The 13,608-nt window shown below is 30.4% G+C and overlaps 1 protein-coding gene across 3 annotated transcripts; it reads left to right on the top strand.

The window, feature by feature from the left end:
* The first annotated feature begins 7,004 nt into the window (after positions 1–7,004).
* On the top strand, positions 7,005–10,135 carry LOC133694053 (cyclin-D2-1-like). Of its 3 annotated transcripts, none has more exons than XM_062115471.1 (6): positions 7,005–7,752; positions 8,330–8,416; positions 8,547–8,645; positions 8,719–8,920; positions 9,059–9,183; positions 9,399–10,135. In XM_062115471.1, exons 1-6 carry the CDS (start codon positions 7,447–7,449, stop codon positions 9,618–9,620), a joined length of 1,041 nt encoding a protein of 346 aa, XP_061971455.1. In that variant the 5' UTR covers positions 7,005–7,446; the 3' UTR covers positions 9,621–10,135. The 3 variants fall into 3 exon arrangements, with proteins under 3 accessions (XP_061971455.1, XP_061971456.1, XP_061971457.1); XM_062115473.1 differs by lacking the exon at positions 7,005–7,752 and adding an exon at positions 7,763–8,131; XM_062115472.1 differs by lacking the exon at positions 9,399–10,135 and having other exon boundaries at positions 9,059–9,326.
* The last annotated feature ends 3,473 nt before the right edge of the window (positions 10,136–13,608 follow it).

Genomic DNA, 13,608 nt, shown 5'->3' with positions numbered 1-13,608 from the left:
TTTCAAATCACACGACTTGGGAGATAGAAGAAGCAACTTCTGCTACATGGGAAAAATATTATAAAAAACTGTATAAAAAAGCCAACAAGTAACACAAATACAAAGGACGAAAACCTGAAAGCTATACATATACAGGATTGATCGTATCAATAATTCATTAAAAAGGAATATCAATAAGCATGGTTTCTCTAATTCGACGGGCAATAAATCCTCAATTAGTTATAGAGTAACGGGGAGAATAATACTCGATTATAATCAAAATTAATCCTTTAAATCCCTCAAAGCATCTCCAACACAGCAGCTAAAAAATTAGAAAATATGAATAGCTAAAATAGTTATTTTTATTTTGAAGTGTCATTTCTATATTTCTCTATAGAAAAGACAAAAGTAAATGAAAGTATAATATCTCTGTTGGCCAATATTTTTTTTCATTTGTTTTATATTCGTTGGCCAACGTCTTATTTTGTGTTTGTTGGCCAACGTCTATTTTTCTCTTTAAAAGAAGAATAGAAGGAAGAAAATTTACCTGCAAATTTCAAAACCTGCATTAGACCTCACCCTTCTCTTTAATTTAGAAAAACAAGAATCAATTGTCTTTCGGTTAATTAATAACATCGGTTGTGTTAATTAGCTGAAATCAAAAGGTATGCTTCCTCAAAGACTTTTTCTATTTTTTATTTTGCATCTCTTGATTCTTGAGACCTTTTGTTGTTAATTTGTTATTTGTGATTATTTTTATTTTTTTATATTTTTATATTTTTGATATGGGTTAAAAAAGACAATTTTTATTTATGTTGATATATTTAACAAAATTGTGAGGAAGTAATGATGGCAGCTGATATTAAAAAAGACATGGAGTGACATATCATAAATTTATTTTTGATTATCTATTTTAATTTGAGGTCAATTATATTTTGTCTTGTTAAAAATACAACTAAACCAGAATATCAATCCTCTTTTAGTTCCTAAAAATAGTCAAATTGTAATGGTTGTATGATTAGATTAATGTTAGAACAAGTAGGAGGCAATACTTATTATTAATTTACATATATGGAAACTACAAAATTGCTAGACATTGAATGTGAGCTTCCTTTACACCTTTTTATAAGGTTTTAACTTTAGTTTTTTTTTTTCAATGTAGATGGATTCAAATTTTCCAAGCTCTTTTACCAACTTTCTTATGAGCGAGTTAGAAAATATTCTCTCTCAACCAAGTGATTCTAATCAATTAATTGATGACTTAACATACTCGAATTTAAATGTCCATGCAATAAAAAAATCACAAAGAAGTAAAAACTTCTAACCAGAGAAAGATTGTTTACTTATCTCTGCATGGTTAAATACAAGCAAGGATCCAATTACAAGAGTTGAACAACAAACAAAACAATTATGGGCTCAAGTACATGCTTACTTTGTAGAGAATGGAGGAAACTTGAATAATCGTTCCCAAATAAGCATCTCAAGTAGATGGCAAGAAATAAATAGAGAAATCAGTAAATTTGTTGGATTTGTTACTCAAATTGAAAATCGTCACCAAAGTAGAATGATCGAAGAATCAAGGGTAATTTTAATATTCATTTCCATGTTAAATTGTTTAACATATATTTTAACATTATTGAATTTCTCTAATTTTTTACTGGATTAATGGTGCTCGGCAAATGTATACTTCTTGCGTTGGCAAACGATTTCAACTAGAACATTGTTGAGTTATCTTAAGAAAAGAACCCAAATGACAATTCGAGCATGCAAGTCAACATTAAAGGTCAAATAAGAAACAAAAAAGTCATGTTAATGCAAGTCTGGTTTCATCAGCTCCATCTACTCCTGATTCTGTTAATTTAGGAGAAGATAGTGAACCGTTAATTTATCAAGATAGACCATTGGTCAGAAGGCTGCAAAGGAACGACTTAAACATAGACAAGGTAAAGATAAAGTTGGGGAGTTAACTGTAAAAAATATCTTTCAACAATTTAGAGATATTCTAGTTGAAATTGAGGATCAGAAGAAACGAGACAAAAAAATTATATTAGAGCAACAAGCTATGATGATTCAACAAAGTCAAAAGAAACAAGAATTGGACAGGATTGAGAAAGAAGAACAAATTATGAAAATGAATATTTCTAATTTTAGATCCAATTTCTGTAATGTATTTTCAAAATAGAAAATTAGAAATTATGCAAAAGAGGGGTTTTAATTTTTAATTAACTTAATTGATTTATTGTTTAATATAATGTATTTTTAATTAAATATGTAGAAATTTGTTGGTTATTTTAAATATATTGTTATAAAATTGATATCAATTCATAATACTTTTTTGAAGTTCTTTTAACACTTAACAACAATAAGTAGGATTAATTAACTTAAAAGATAACAACCATAATGAAAAAAAAACATAAAAAACTTGAAAATTATGATAACATAAGAAGTTCAAATCTAATGATTCTACTCATTGCCATATTGTTCCCACAAATGTTCAATCAAATCTTCTTGTAGTTGAGAGCTAGTTGCTCCGTCCTGATTCGATTATGAGTTTGAAGAAAATCATGTAGTTCTGATAATTCACCATGTAACACTGATATAAAGGAATTGACTTCACGTTCATGATCAAATCCAAGGTTCATTACTCCTTCATCCTCAATAATCATATTATGCATTATTATGCAAGCTTTTATAATATTTGCAAGCGTTTTTTTCATCCCAGTATTGAACAGGTCCACGTACAATTGCAAAACAAGATTGGAGCACCCCAAATGCCCACTCCACATCCTTTCTTGTACACTCTTGCTTACTTGCAAAATATTTTCTCTTTACTCTTAATGGTCTTGGGATTGTCTTAACAAAAGTTGACCAATTAGGATAAATCTTATCTGCTAAATAATATCCCATTGTTTATTCATGCCTATTAATTATATAATTGATAGGAGCAGTATGACCTTCAGCAAGTGCAACAAAGATAGGTGACCGATCAAGAACACTAATATCATTTAGTGATCCAGGCATTCCAAAAAAAGCATGTCATATCCAAAGATCTTGTGAAGTCATCGCCTCTAGAATTATAGTTGGTTCACGACAATGACCAATAAACATCCCATGCCAAGCAATTGAGCATTTCTCTCATTTCCAATGCATACAATCAATGCTCCCTAACATCCCTGAAAATTCACGCTACTCTCCAATTGATAATAATCGACAAATATCGGCCTCGTTTGGTACCCTTAGATACCAATCACCAAAAACTTCTACGATTGCTTTGACGAGAGCTCTAAGCTTTCTATTGCAGTAGTTTCCTCAATTCAAAGATATTCATCAGTAAAATCTACATGAATACCATATGCAAGTATCCTGTGAGCTGCAGTTACCTTTTGAAGGCAAGATAAACCAAGGACACCAAGAGCATATGTCCCTTATTTGAAATCTGGATTGTGAGCTTTCACTGCATTTGTGATTCGAAGAAAAAGACGACGACTCATCCTAAATCTTCTTTGAAATTGACTTTTAGTGAATTTAGGATTTTAAGCAAAATAATCATTATATAGCCTTAACTCACCTTCCTTTCTATTATGATTGACAATATTGTGGCCAAGAATAGAGCCATGATACTCTGTTCTCCGCCTTTGATTATTCGATTCTTCTTCAGCAACCACTGCGGTAGCAACTTGAAAGGCGAACATGGGAGTGCCATCATCAAAATCAAAAGCATCATAAAAATTAAAACTATAATGATTCATGATGAATTTTAATGAAACATAATAAAGATTGGAGAGAAGAAAATGATGAGAAAAATGTTTAAGTATATGAGAATATTTATAGATGAATTATTTTTTAAAATTTTAAAATCTTAGAATGTTGGCAGTTATTTTTTTCAAAATTTGAAATTTTAAAATTTAAAATGTTGGCTGTCATTTTTTCAAAGTTTGAATTTTTTTAAAAAAAATTGAAAATAAAAATTTAAAATGTTGGTGGTTTTTTTCAAAATTTGAATTTACTTTAAAAAAAAATTAAAATTTTAACAGTAACATATAAAACTGAAAATTAATCATATAAATAAATTATAAAATTTAAAAGTTGTAAATTTAACTTGAAATTATATATTTTAACTTTCATATTACTTCATTAATTTTATATTTACTTTTATAAATTACTCATATTAATTATATAATTAATAACATCATAATTATATTATATAAAAATATATAAATTAGTTATATAATTATATTAAAATTAATTTAATATAAAATATATTAAAATATAATTGGCTCTTCTAAATAGTTTTTTACCATTGGAATGTACATAAAAAAAACTATATTTACACTATTTAAAAATCATTTTATTAATTTGACTCTTTAATATAGCATTCCTTATTGGAGATGCTATAGGTAAGGGAAAAAAACAATCAAAGAAAGACACAAACCTGCTTCTCTATTTGAGACAGTAACATAAATAACAATACTTGATACTGGGGGCTGCTTGGCCGCCAAACTTTGATCTAAAGAAGTCAAAATGCACCGATTTTTTTTTATTGGAAAGCTGAGATAATTTTCTAGAACTTTCATGAAGACTATCTGTTTAAATTCTAACGTTAGCAATGATGTTTTGTTCAGACAAGAGGATAAGAATTATCACCAAGTCAAAATATGGTCACCCACTCAACAATTAGTCATCAAATCAATAGTTTTAAATTTTGGCCTATAAAAGGAGGCATTTGCCATGTATTTAGATATCTTGATTTTCAGATCAAGATCATGTTCTTGCTCTCTCTCTTTATATTTTTATATTCCTTAAGTTTTGTTTATTTTAATCTCTTTTTTTATGTTTTTCATTTCCTTACCTTTACTTAGTTAACTTATATCTTATTTATGCTCTTATCTTGTTTATTTATATTTTACTCTTTCATTATATTTAACTAAGTTTATTATGTCAAGGTGAAAAGGTTACACTAATGGTATAAGAATAAGTATAGTATAAACTCAACATGGACTTTAATGTTTGATACTAACATGTTTTGTATTTGTTATCTTATTAACTTTTAATACTTTGCTTGTTAAATGGTTAATCTAGATTTATGTTGCATAACCCTTGGTACAACAAATACTTGGTACTTTTATAGCCAACCGTATGGTATAACCGACACCTGTGCTATGAAAAGAACTTGATTTGTTGTTAACATAAGTTATAATCATGAATACCTGATAACATTTACAAGTATTAACATTATTCGAATAAGATAACTAATGTAATCATGTTAACAATTTATAATTCGATTGGAACCTTATTTGTATGTGGTATCCAGTTGAGTAATAAAAAGAGTTTATACTATACTTGTTTGAAATGCTATTAGTAGATCCTCCAACTTTGACAATTATTTTATCCTTTTTTAATCCTTATATCAATATCACATCTCAAAGCTCTCTTTAACTCCTTTTCTGTTATTATCTATTTTTTTATTTGTAGTTTATATAGTTAACTTTCTTGTGGTTTGACCCCGGTCTTACCGGGTTATTTATTACTTTGACACTCCTATACTTGAAAGAAGACATCAACTTTTTGGTCATATCAATTATCGAGGTAACTTGTAAACAAGCTTGCCAAAGATGTATTGATACTAGTAGAAAGCAAAAAACAAATCATTTATCTTCCACTAAAGTTGAGCTCCACACATCACATTAAAATTCAAAAAACTTAAAAAACTTTTCTCTTAATTGTAGGAAATAATATCTTGCGAATCAATACGATATCTTAATCTATGCCTAAACTAAATTCAACAAAATTAAAACACGTGATTTCTCTCTTAACTCAATTCTCAATTAAAGCCCGTCATCTTAACAACACTCTTTAACTCTATTGTTCAGTTTATTTTGGATTATGAGAGAATTAATTACAGCAATAATATTATTAGTGTTACTTATTTGGTATTTGGATCATCAGATTGTTTGAGGATTTGGAGATAAACGAGGAAAACACTGTAAAAATTATAATACATATTATACAGGAAGCGAAAAAGTTACCATTGGTGGCACAAAAGGTCTAAAATAAAAAATATACCTATCTTTTGTTTCCACATGAGTGTTAAAAAATATTTGTATTATCTGATATGATATTACCCATCAAAGTTTAATGATATAGATATTATATATATGACAATGAGTTAAAAAATCTAAGAAATAAAATATCATAGGTCAGGTGGTGAGTCGAGATTTTTGACACCAGGTTAACTCAATCTAACTCGCATACCATATACTTCTTTTGTTTTTATGTATGGTAGTTTATGAATTGAATATTTATTTTTATTTTATTAAGAAATATTTCATTTCAAAGTTATTGTTAATAATCTTATTATTAGATTTATTTAACATAACAATTTTTTTTTGTCTCCTTGTTCGAGGGGATGTAAGAAGCAATTAAAATTTAAAGGTGGTGTAAGATATGAAAATTAAACATAACATTGAGGTATCATAATATCTACTATTCATATTGTAGATTTGCTTCCAAATATAAACATGAACCATGAAAATTAGCAAAATACTTTGAACTTATGAATATATATAATATTCATAAAACAATAATTTCATCTCATGAATATATTTAATATTCATAAAAAATTTCACCCAACTTAATTATTTAACCCACTTGAATTTAAAAAATATATTAAAAAATTAGATTTATATGTTATAAAATATTAAAAATTAAATTAATATAATTATAAGCTAAAACACTACCTATCTATATTTATGGAACCTTTAAATTTTATTTAAATAGTGTTTAGTATTATGGTATTGATTATATTTTAAAGTATTTTTTAATTAAAAATGTATTAAAATAATTTTTTTATTAATTTTAAAATTATTTTTTATATAAATACATCAAAATAATTAAAAAATAATAATTTTTTTCTTCAAAAAATAAACTTTTGACAAAGTTGCCAAACGTTACCGTACTCTCCCGTGCCAGTTGTTAAAGAACTGTCCGTGCACATGCAATAAATCCCTACAAAATCTTGTAAATGTCCTTGAATTGTGTTCTGTTTTGCTATTCCTATTCCTATCCCATTCCATTTCTCTCTCTGTGATCCTATTGCCCCCTCTCCTGCTCTCTCTATCTGCCTTTTACCCTAAAAAGAGGCACACATTTCCCCCTTCACAAACCCCTGCTCGGAGTAGCAGTCTTTTCAGCCCCCAACTTCGATAGATAGTGAGTGAGAGAGTGATAAGCAGATGGACACTTCATCTATATAGGTTTCGAATTTTTGTTCTTTTGTAAAACACCAGTCTTTGTTCTTCCATTCTTTGATCCAAAAATCACTTCTTTCTTCTAAAACACATCTAAAATCTATATAAACACACAAAAATCTGCGCTGATTCCCCCCGTTTGCTGTTTAATGAACTCTAATGCTTAGATGCACACCTCAGAAAGATAAAAGAGTGAGTTTTTCTAGAGGTAGCATTAAATATGGCACCAAGTTTTGATTGTACAGTTTCAAGCCTTCTATGTGCTGAAGATAATAATAGTATTTTTGATGATAACGATTGCTACGGTGCTACCGTGGAGGAGTTTGAGGCCACGTGGCCTGACGGGAATCATCAAATCCAGAATCAAAATAGTGGTTGGTGGTTGCCAATGCAGAGTGAAGAGTGTTTGGTTTTGATGGTTGAAAAGGAGTGTCAGCATTTGCCTAGTGGTGATTACTTGAAGAGACTGAGAAATGGGGACTTGGGCTTGGGGGCTAGAAAAGAGGCTGTTGATTGGATTGCAAAGGCGGGTTCTTTTCTCTTTCTTTTTATTTTTTCGCTGCAGTTTGATGTTATATTAGATGTTCTTAAATGATGATTTTGCTTGATTGGTTTCTCGAATATATGAGATTTGGTTCTCTAAAAGGGGGTTTTGTTTTTCAGTGCGGGTGTATAGGACTTCTTTTCATTTTTTGGATTGGTATATTTTCCATTCACTGGGGATGGATTTGCATTTTCTATATATTTTTTGATTAATGTAAAGCCTTTTGTTCTAGTGTTGTGTGGCCGCTCTTTGATATCGGTGTCGTACGTGACTTTGAGGTGTTTGATGAAATGGGTTGCGGTTTTGTTCTTTTTGTTTGATGTTCTTTTTCCACATCCATCCACTATCTGAAGTGGGTTTGGTGGGTTCCCTTCTTTTTCTCTATATTTTCTCGAAGATTTTTTTGTGCATTTGTTTTTCCCTTCCCTGTTCCTTTCCTTTGATCAGCCTCGCACGAGTGTTGTTTATTGTTTATGAGGTGGTAGATTCTTTTTTGTTACTCGATTCCACAATTGAGCTTTTGTTGATGGTCAATACTAATGGCCTTGTTGCTCAACAGGTTCATGCCCACTTTGGTTTTGGACCACTTTGTGCTTATTTATCGGTAAACTACTTGGATAGGTTTCTGTCTGCCTATGAATTACCTGTGAGTTGAAACCAACCAATGATAGCGTTATTGTTTGGCATCTCTCTTACAATCTTTAACGTTTAATGGTTTACTGGCCTAATTCCATTCTGGTCGCATTAAATTTAATCTTGCTGTATGTGATCTGCAGAAGGGTAACGCTTGGATGATGCAGTTATTGGGTGTGGCTTGTTTATCTCTTGCGGCCAAAATGGAGGAGACTGAAGTTCCACTCTCTCTAGATCTACAGGTCTTTAATCAGAATTTCTGTTTGTATCACCCGTTGAGTTCATCTAATAAATTTAAGGATTCTGATATAATAGGTGGGTGAATCAAGATTTGTATTTGAAGCAAGAACTATACAAAGGATGGAGCTTCTTGTACTGAGCACATTGGATTGGAGGATGCATGCAATTACTCCTTTCTCCTTCATAGACTATTTCATTGGCAAGATCAATAATGATCAAACCCCACCTAGGTCTTTAATCTTACAATCAATCCTTCTCATACTGAGCACAATTAAAGGTCCATTTCTCTCTCTCTCTCATGCACACGTTGGCAATGTACTATCTACAATAATTTCTCCACGAAGTTGAAACAGTTATGATGAAGATATTTGAGAGATGGTGCCTGATGTTTTTGGTGGGTGGGAATTTAATACAGGGATTTACTTCATGGAATTTAGGCCTTCTGAGATTGCAGCAGCAGTGTCAATAGCTGTTGTGGGGGAAACCAAAACGGTGGACGTTGAGCAAGCAATTTCTGTACTTGCTCAACCTGTTGAAAAGGTTAAGATGGTGCCTTGTGGTCCAAAACCAGTAAAGGGACATAAATGATGACTCTTTTTTGGTTATATCATTTTGAATTTGATCACTGACCATGTGTAAATCAACTGAGACGTCCAATATATTATCCAGTGATTACGTTCTAATCGTTTTGTTTTATATATATATATATATATATATATATATATATATATATATATATATATATATATTTGCAGGAGAGAGTGCTCAAGTGTTTTCAACTGATTCATGATTTGTCATTGGTTGGTGAATCTGTCGAGGGCCCAAGTGCCTCACTCCTATCAGCGCCCCAAAGTCCCGTTGGGGTATTGGATGCTGCTTGCTTGAGCTATAACAGTGATGTTGGGCCATGTGCAAATTCTTCACACAATACCCCGGACGCCAAGAGGAGGAAGCCAGCCAAACCTTGCGAAGTTTAGTTACAAAATGAAAGTTGGGACTTTTTGACACAGCATCTATTTCATTTTGTTACACAGGAGCTTTGGTGTGACTATGATGAAGGTGTTTCCAAAGAAAATACACCCCGAAAACCAACTAGAGGATGACAGAAAAGGAGGGTAAAGAGGAAGTTAAAAGAAGAAGAAGAAGAGAGTTTTATGATTAGTGTTCAATAAGTTGGGTAATGATTAAAAAGGATGGAGGCAAAACGGGAGCGAAATGTTCATGCACTTGGCGTGAAAAGGACAGTCACTGCTGTTAAATATTAGACTTCTTAACAGCTACAGACAAGGTCTAGAGAGAAGGAATTTTTTTTTTTTTTCAAAAAAGGGTTTTTGGTCAGCGACAGTTTGCCCGAGTAAGGGGTTCTTCGGTGAAAAAGAAAATTTCAGAAAAAAAGAAAGAAAACAGAAAACAGAAAAAGGTAACTGTATGAGATATAAGGTTGGATAATTTCTTTTTTTTTTTGTAAAAAAATAAAATAAAAATTCTAACTTTTCAAGTGTGTTTTTTATTTTAATTTTAAATTAAAAAGTTTATTTAATTAAATATATTGAGAATTATTTGTGCTAATAAATATAAAAATTAAAGTGTTAATATATTTATTCAATTTGTCATTTTGCAGATTAAATAATTTTTTTATAACAGAAAAAAAAATTAATATGTAGGTGTTTTTAATATCTTTTTTATATCAAATAAAAGATATAATCGTGCTTACATATAATAAATTATATAGTAAAAATTATATACATTAATAAAAACTTGAAAGTTTTTAATCTAATTTTTAAAGTAGTAGAAAAATAGAATAATATTACAATTGCTACAATAATGAGATATTATTTACTTAGTTTTTGTAAAGAGAAGTAAAGAAAAAAAACTATAAAAAAATAAAAATAAGATATAAAAATGATATAAAAAGACTAAATGTAGAGTAATAAAAATTCAAAGTATATATAAAAAAATTATAAAAGAATAAAGATAAAATATAAAAATGATATAAAAAGGCTAAGTATAAAGTAATAAATATTCAAAGTGTAAAAAGTAAAAAATAATATTTTTTAAAAAAATATAAAGAAAAAAAATTAAAAAAATATTACAAATAAAATAAAGATAAAAAATGATAATAAATAAATCAAATTTCAAAATGATAAAAAAAATCAAGTATAAAAAGAAAAAATTATAACAAAAACTTGTTTTTTAAAAGAAAAAAAATATATAATTTTGATACCGCTACATTAAAAAAACATAACAAAATCTATAATTTTACCATTTTTACAGGAAAACATTATTTTTGTTTTAGGTAGGTATAATTTACAGGAAATTCAACTAGAAATTATTTTCCAATTTGTTTAATCATTTTCCTTTTTTTTTTTATATTGAGAATGGAAAGAAAAAGGAAATAGTAAGTACAAAACAATTATGTGAACTGATTGAAAGTATACAAAATGTTTTGTTCTGGAGATGTAATTGATTTTTTTTCTCTAGGTTATTTTATTATTGTCTTTGAAGTATGAACCGATGGGCCTATGACCATACTCTTGATTCACCATGAGTTTCAATGATTTTAATAATAATAATAATAATAGAAAACAATTATCACCTTCAAGATATTAGAAAGTACAATATAGCAATGGTTGCACAAGAATATACAAGTTGAAAAATAATGAAATTGTATTGAATATATCTTGATCTAGTAATTAAACAAATATTATCCATTAGATTATTGATTAGGTCTTAAAATTCAAGATATTCAGGAATAAAATTGTTGTGTTAAATAATTAGTTAGTCTTTTAGTTTAAATAATGTAATCCATTATCCTTAGGTTAAGATATCTAGTGAATTGATATGAAAAACCCAGGTAGTTGGTAATTGGTAACTGATGTTTCCTAATAAGCCAAAGTGTTTGGTAGGTTATAATAAAAAGGTTTTTTTTTTTATGAATGTGGGGACTCTTAGATGCTTAAATCAGTAACTTTGTAAAGAGAAAATACAATGATATTTTAAAAAGATAAACTCTAAAAATATGTATGCTGAAAATGCTAATAATAAATATATTATGAACCTTGAGTTTAAAGGATTTATGATATATTTATAGTCCATGAGTCCTGTCTTTTTTTTTTTTAGGGGAAGGGCTAAAGTTTAATTTTATCATTGTGATATTTTGAGTTGTATTTTACTTAAAACAATACGTATTTGATCAATATAAAATATTGAGCTACCTATGTGGGGTCCTAGAAAAATTCTCAAGGAAGAAAAAGGTGTTTGAGCCCATTAGTTGTGAAAAATATGTTCAGAAATGTTGCTTGAACCTAAAGCATGTTAGATTCGAGAAAGGTAGCCTGAGCTTATATAGGTGTTGGGGTGCATGCCCAACACCAAGAGTGTTAGGCTTGACAATACGCCTTGATAGGTGTGTGCTTAGCATTGGCTTGGGCTACCATGCCGAAGCCTATGCACCTTGGTATTAGTTGGGCTGGGGCTTGGTAGCCTGAGCCCACGGGGATTTTTTGGCCTTTAGGATGTTTTTTGGGCCCGTTAAATTTAGATTTGTTAGTAGCCCTAAGTCTTTGTGATATTGATATGTAAAGATTTGTAAAAATAATGGTATAACGAATTTTTTCGAGTTTTCTTCATATGAAAAGAGAAGTGAAAAGTCCAAATAATATACTAGAGAGCATGTGTGTAGTAGCATATACCATTGTTGAAAATAAAATTTCTAAGTATGTAGAAGGGGTCTATGGAGGAACTCATACTTATAAATTTTCTAAGTGGCTAAGAAAAACCCATGGAGAGTAAGTCTATACTTTTTCTAAGAAGTAAAGGGGAATGAACTCATATCGACGCTTATACTTAATAAAAACTTCTAAAGGGCAGAGGGGAAACCTATGGAGGAGGAGCCCATACTTAAAACAATTTCTAAGTGGTTAGGGGAATAGACCTATGTCGATGCTTATATATAGAAAACTTTCTAAGGGGTGAAAGGGACGAAACCATGTCAACGCCCATACTTAAAAAGATTTCTAAGGGGTGGAAGGGATGAACCCTTAGAGGGTGGTACTATTACACTAGGAAGACAAAGTTCATCCCTTGAAGATTAATCGCATTGAAGTGTGTAAGATATGTGATCTCTTTTCGATGACATGAGAACTCTTAATTGAAAAAACATCTCACCGAAGAGTAGGAGGTTAGTAGCCTCTTTAGTAATGGAAACATCTCACCGAAGAGTAGGAGGTTAGTAGCCTCCTTAGTAATGGTGTGGGGGCTTGGGAGTCCCCTAGTGGAGAGTATAAGAGGTATGTGATTTTCCTAGAGTATTGTTAGAGGACGTACCACTAGAGATGGTTATTTTCTGAGAGTGGGTGATATGTGGCCTTCCTAGTGATGTAATGGGACGTGAAAGCCCCCTAGTTAAGAGATGTACCTAAGAGTAGGAGATTCAAAATCATTCATGAAGATAATATAAAGCCTAAGATCCATACTGGAGAGTTATGTCAGTCCGAGACGGCATTGAAAAGGTGGAAGATCTAAAATCAATCCCTAGTGAATTGGTGAGATACACTTTGACATCACCTGGAGAATGTTCTAGTCTGAAACTTCACTTGAGAATGGAGGATCTAAAATCAACCCCTGGTGAATTGGTGAGAGGCCTTTAAGCATCACCTAGAGAATATGTCAATTCAAGAATGCACTAAAGAATGAGGGATTTGAGATTAACCCTTAAAGAATTGGGGAGAGGCTTTTAGGCATCACTTGAGAATGTGTTAGTCCAAGATTACACTTGAGAATGGGGGATCTATGATCAACCCTTGGTGAGATGGTAAGAGGCTCTTAGGCATCACCTGAAAAATATGTCAATCCAAGACTACACTAGAGAATGGGGGATCTAAGATCAACCCCTAGTGAATTAGTGATAGGCTTTTAGGCATCACCTAGAAAATGTGTCAATCCAAGACTACACTGGATAATGAG

This window comes from Populus nigra, chromosome 5, assembly GCF_951802175.1.
Source record: "Populus nigra chromosome 5, ddPopNigr1.1, whole genome shotgun sequence".
Taxonomy (NCBI): domain Eukaryota; kingdom Viridiplantae; phylum Streptophyta; class Magnoliopsida; order Malpighiales; family Salicaceae; genus Populus; species Populus nigra.
This window is presented reverse-complemented; position numbering and strand designations above follow the sequence as displayed.

Bases quoted from the DNA above. Each gene is read 5' to 3' on its own strand.
- LOC133694053 (XM_062115471.1), top strand. From the start codon at position 7,447: ATGGCACCAAGTTTTGATTGTACAGTTTCAAGCCTTCTATGTGCTGAA. The intron at 8,417-8,546 runs GTGAGTTGAAAC...TGTGATCTGCAG, and splicing joins TGTCTGCCTATGAATTACCT to AAGGGTAACGCTTGGATGAT. The intron at 8,646-8,718 runs GTCTTTAATCAG...CTGATATAATAG, and splicing joins CACTCTCTCTAGATCTACAG to GTGGGTGAATCAAGATTTGT.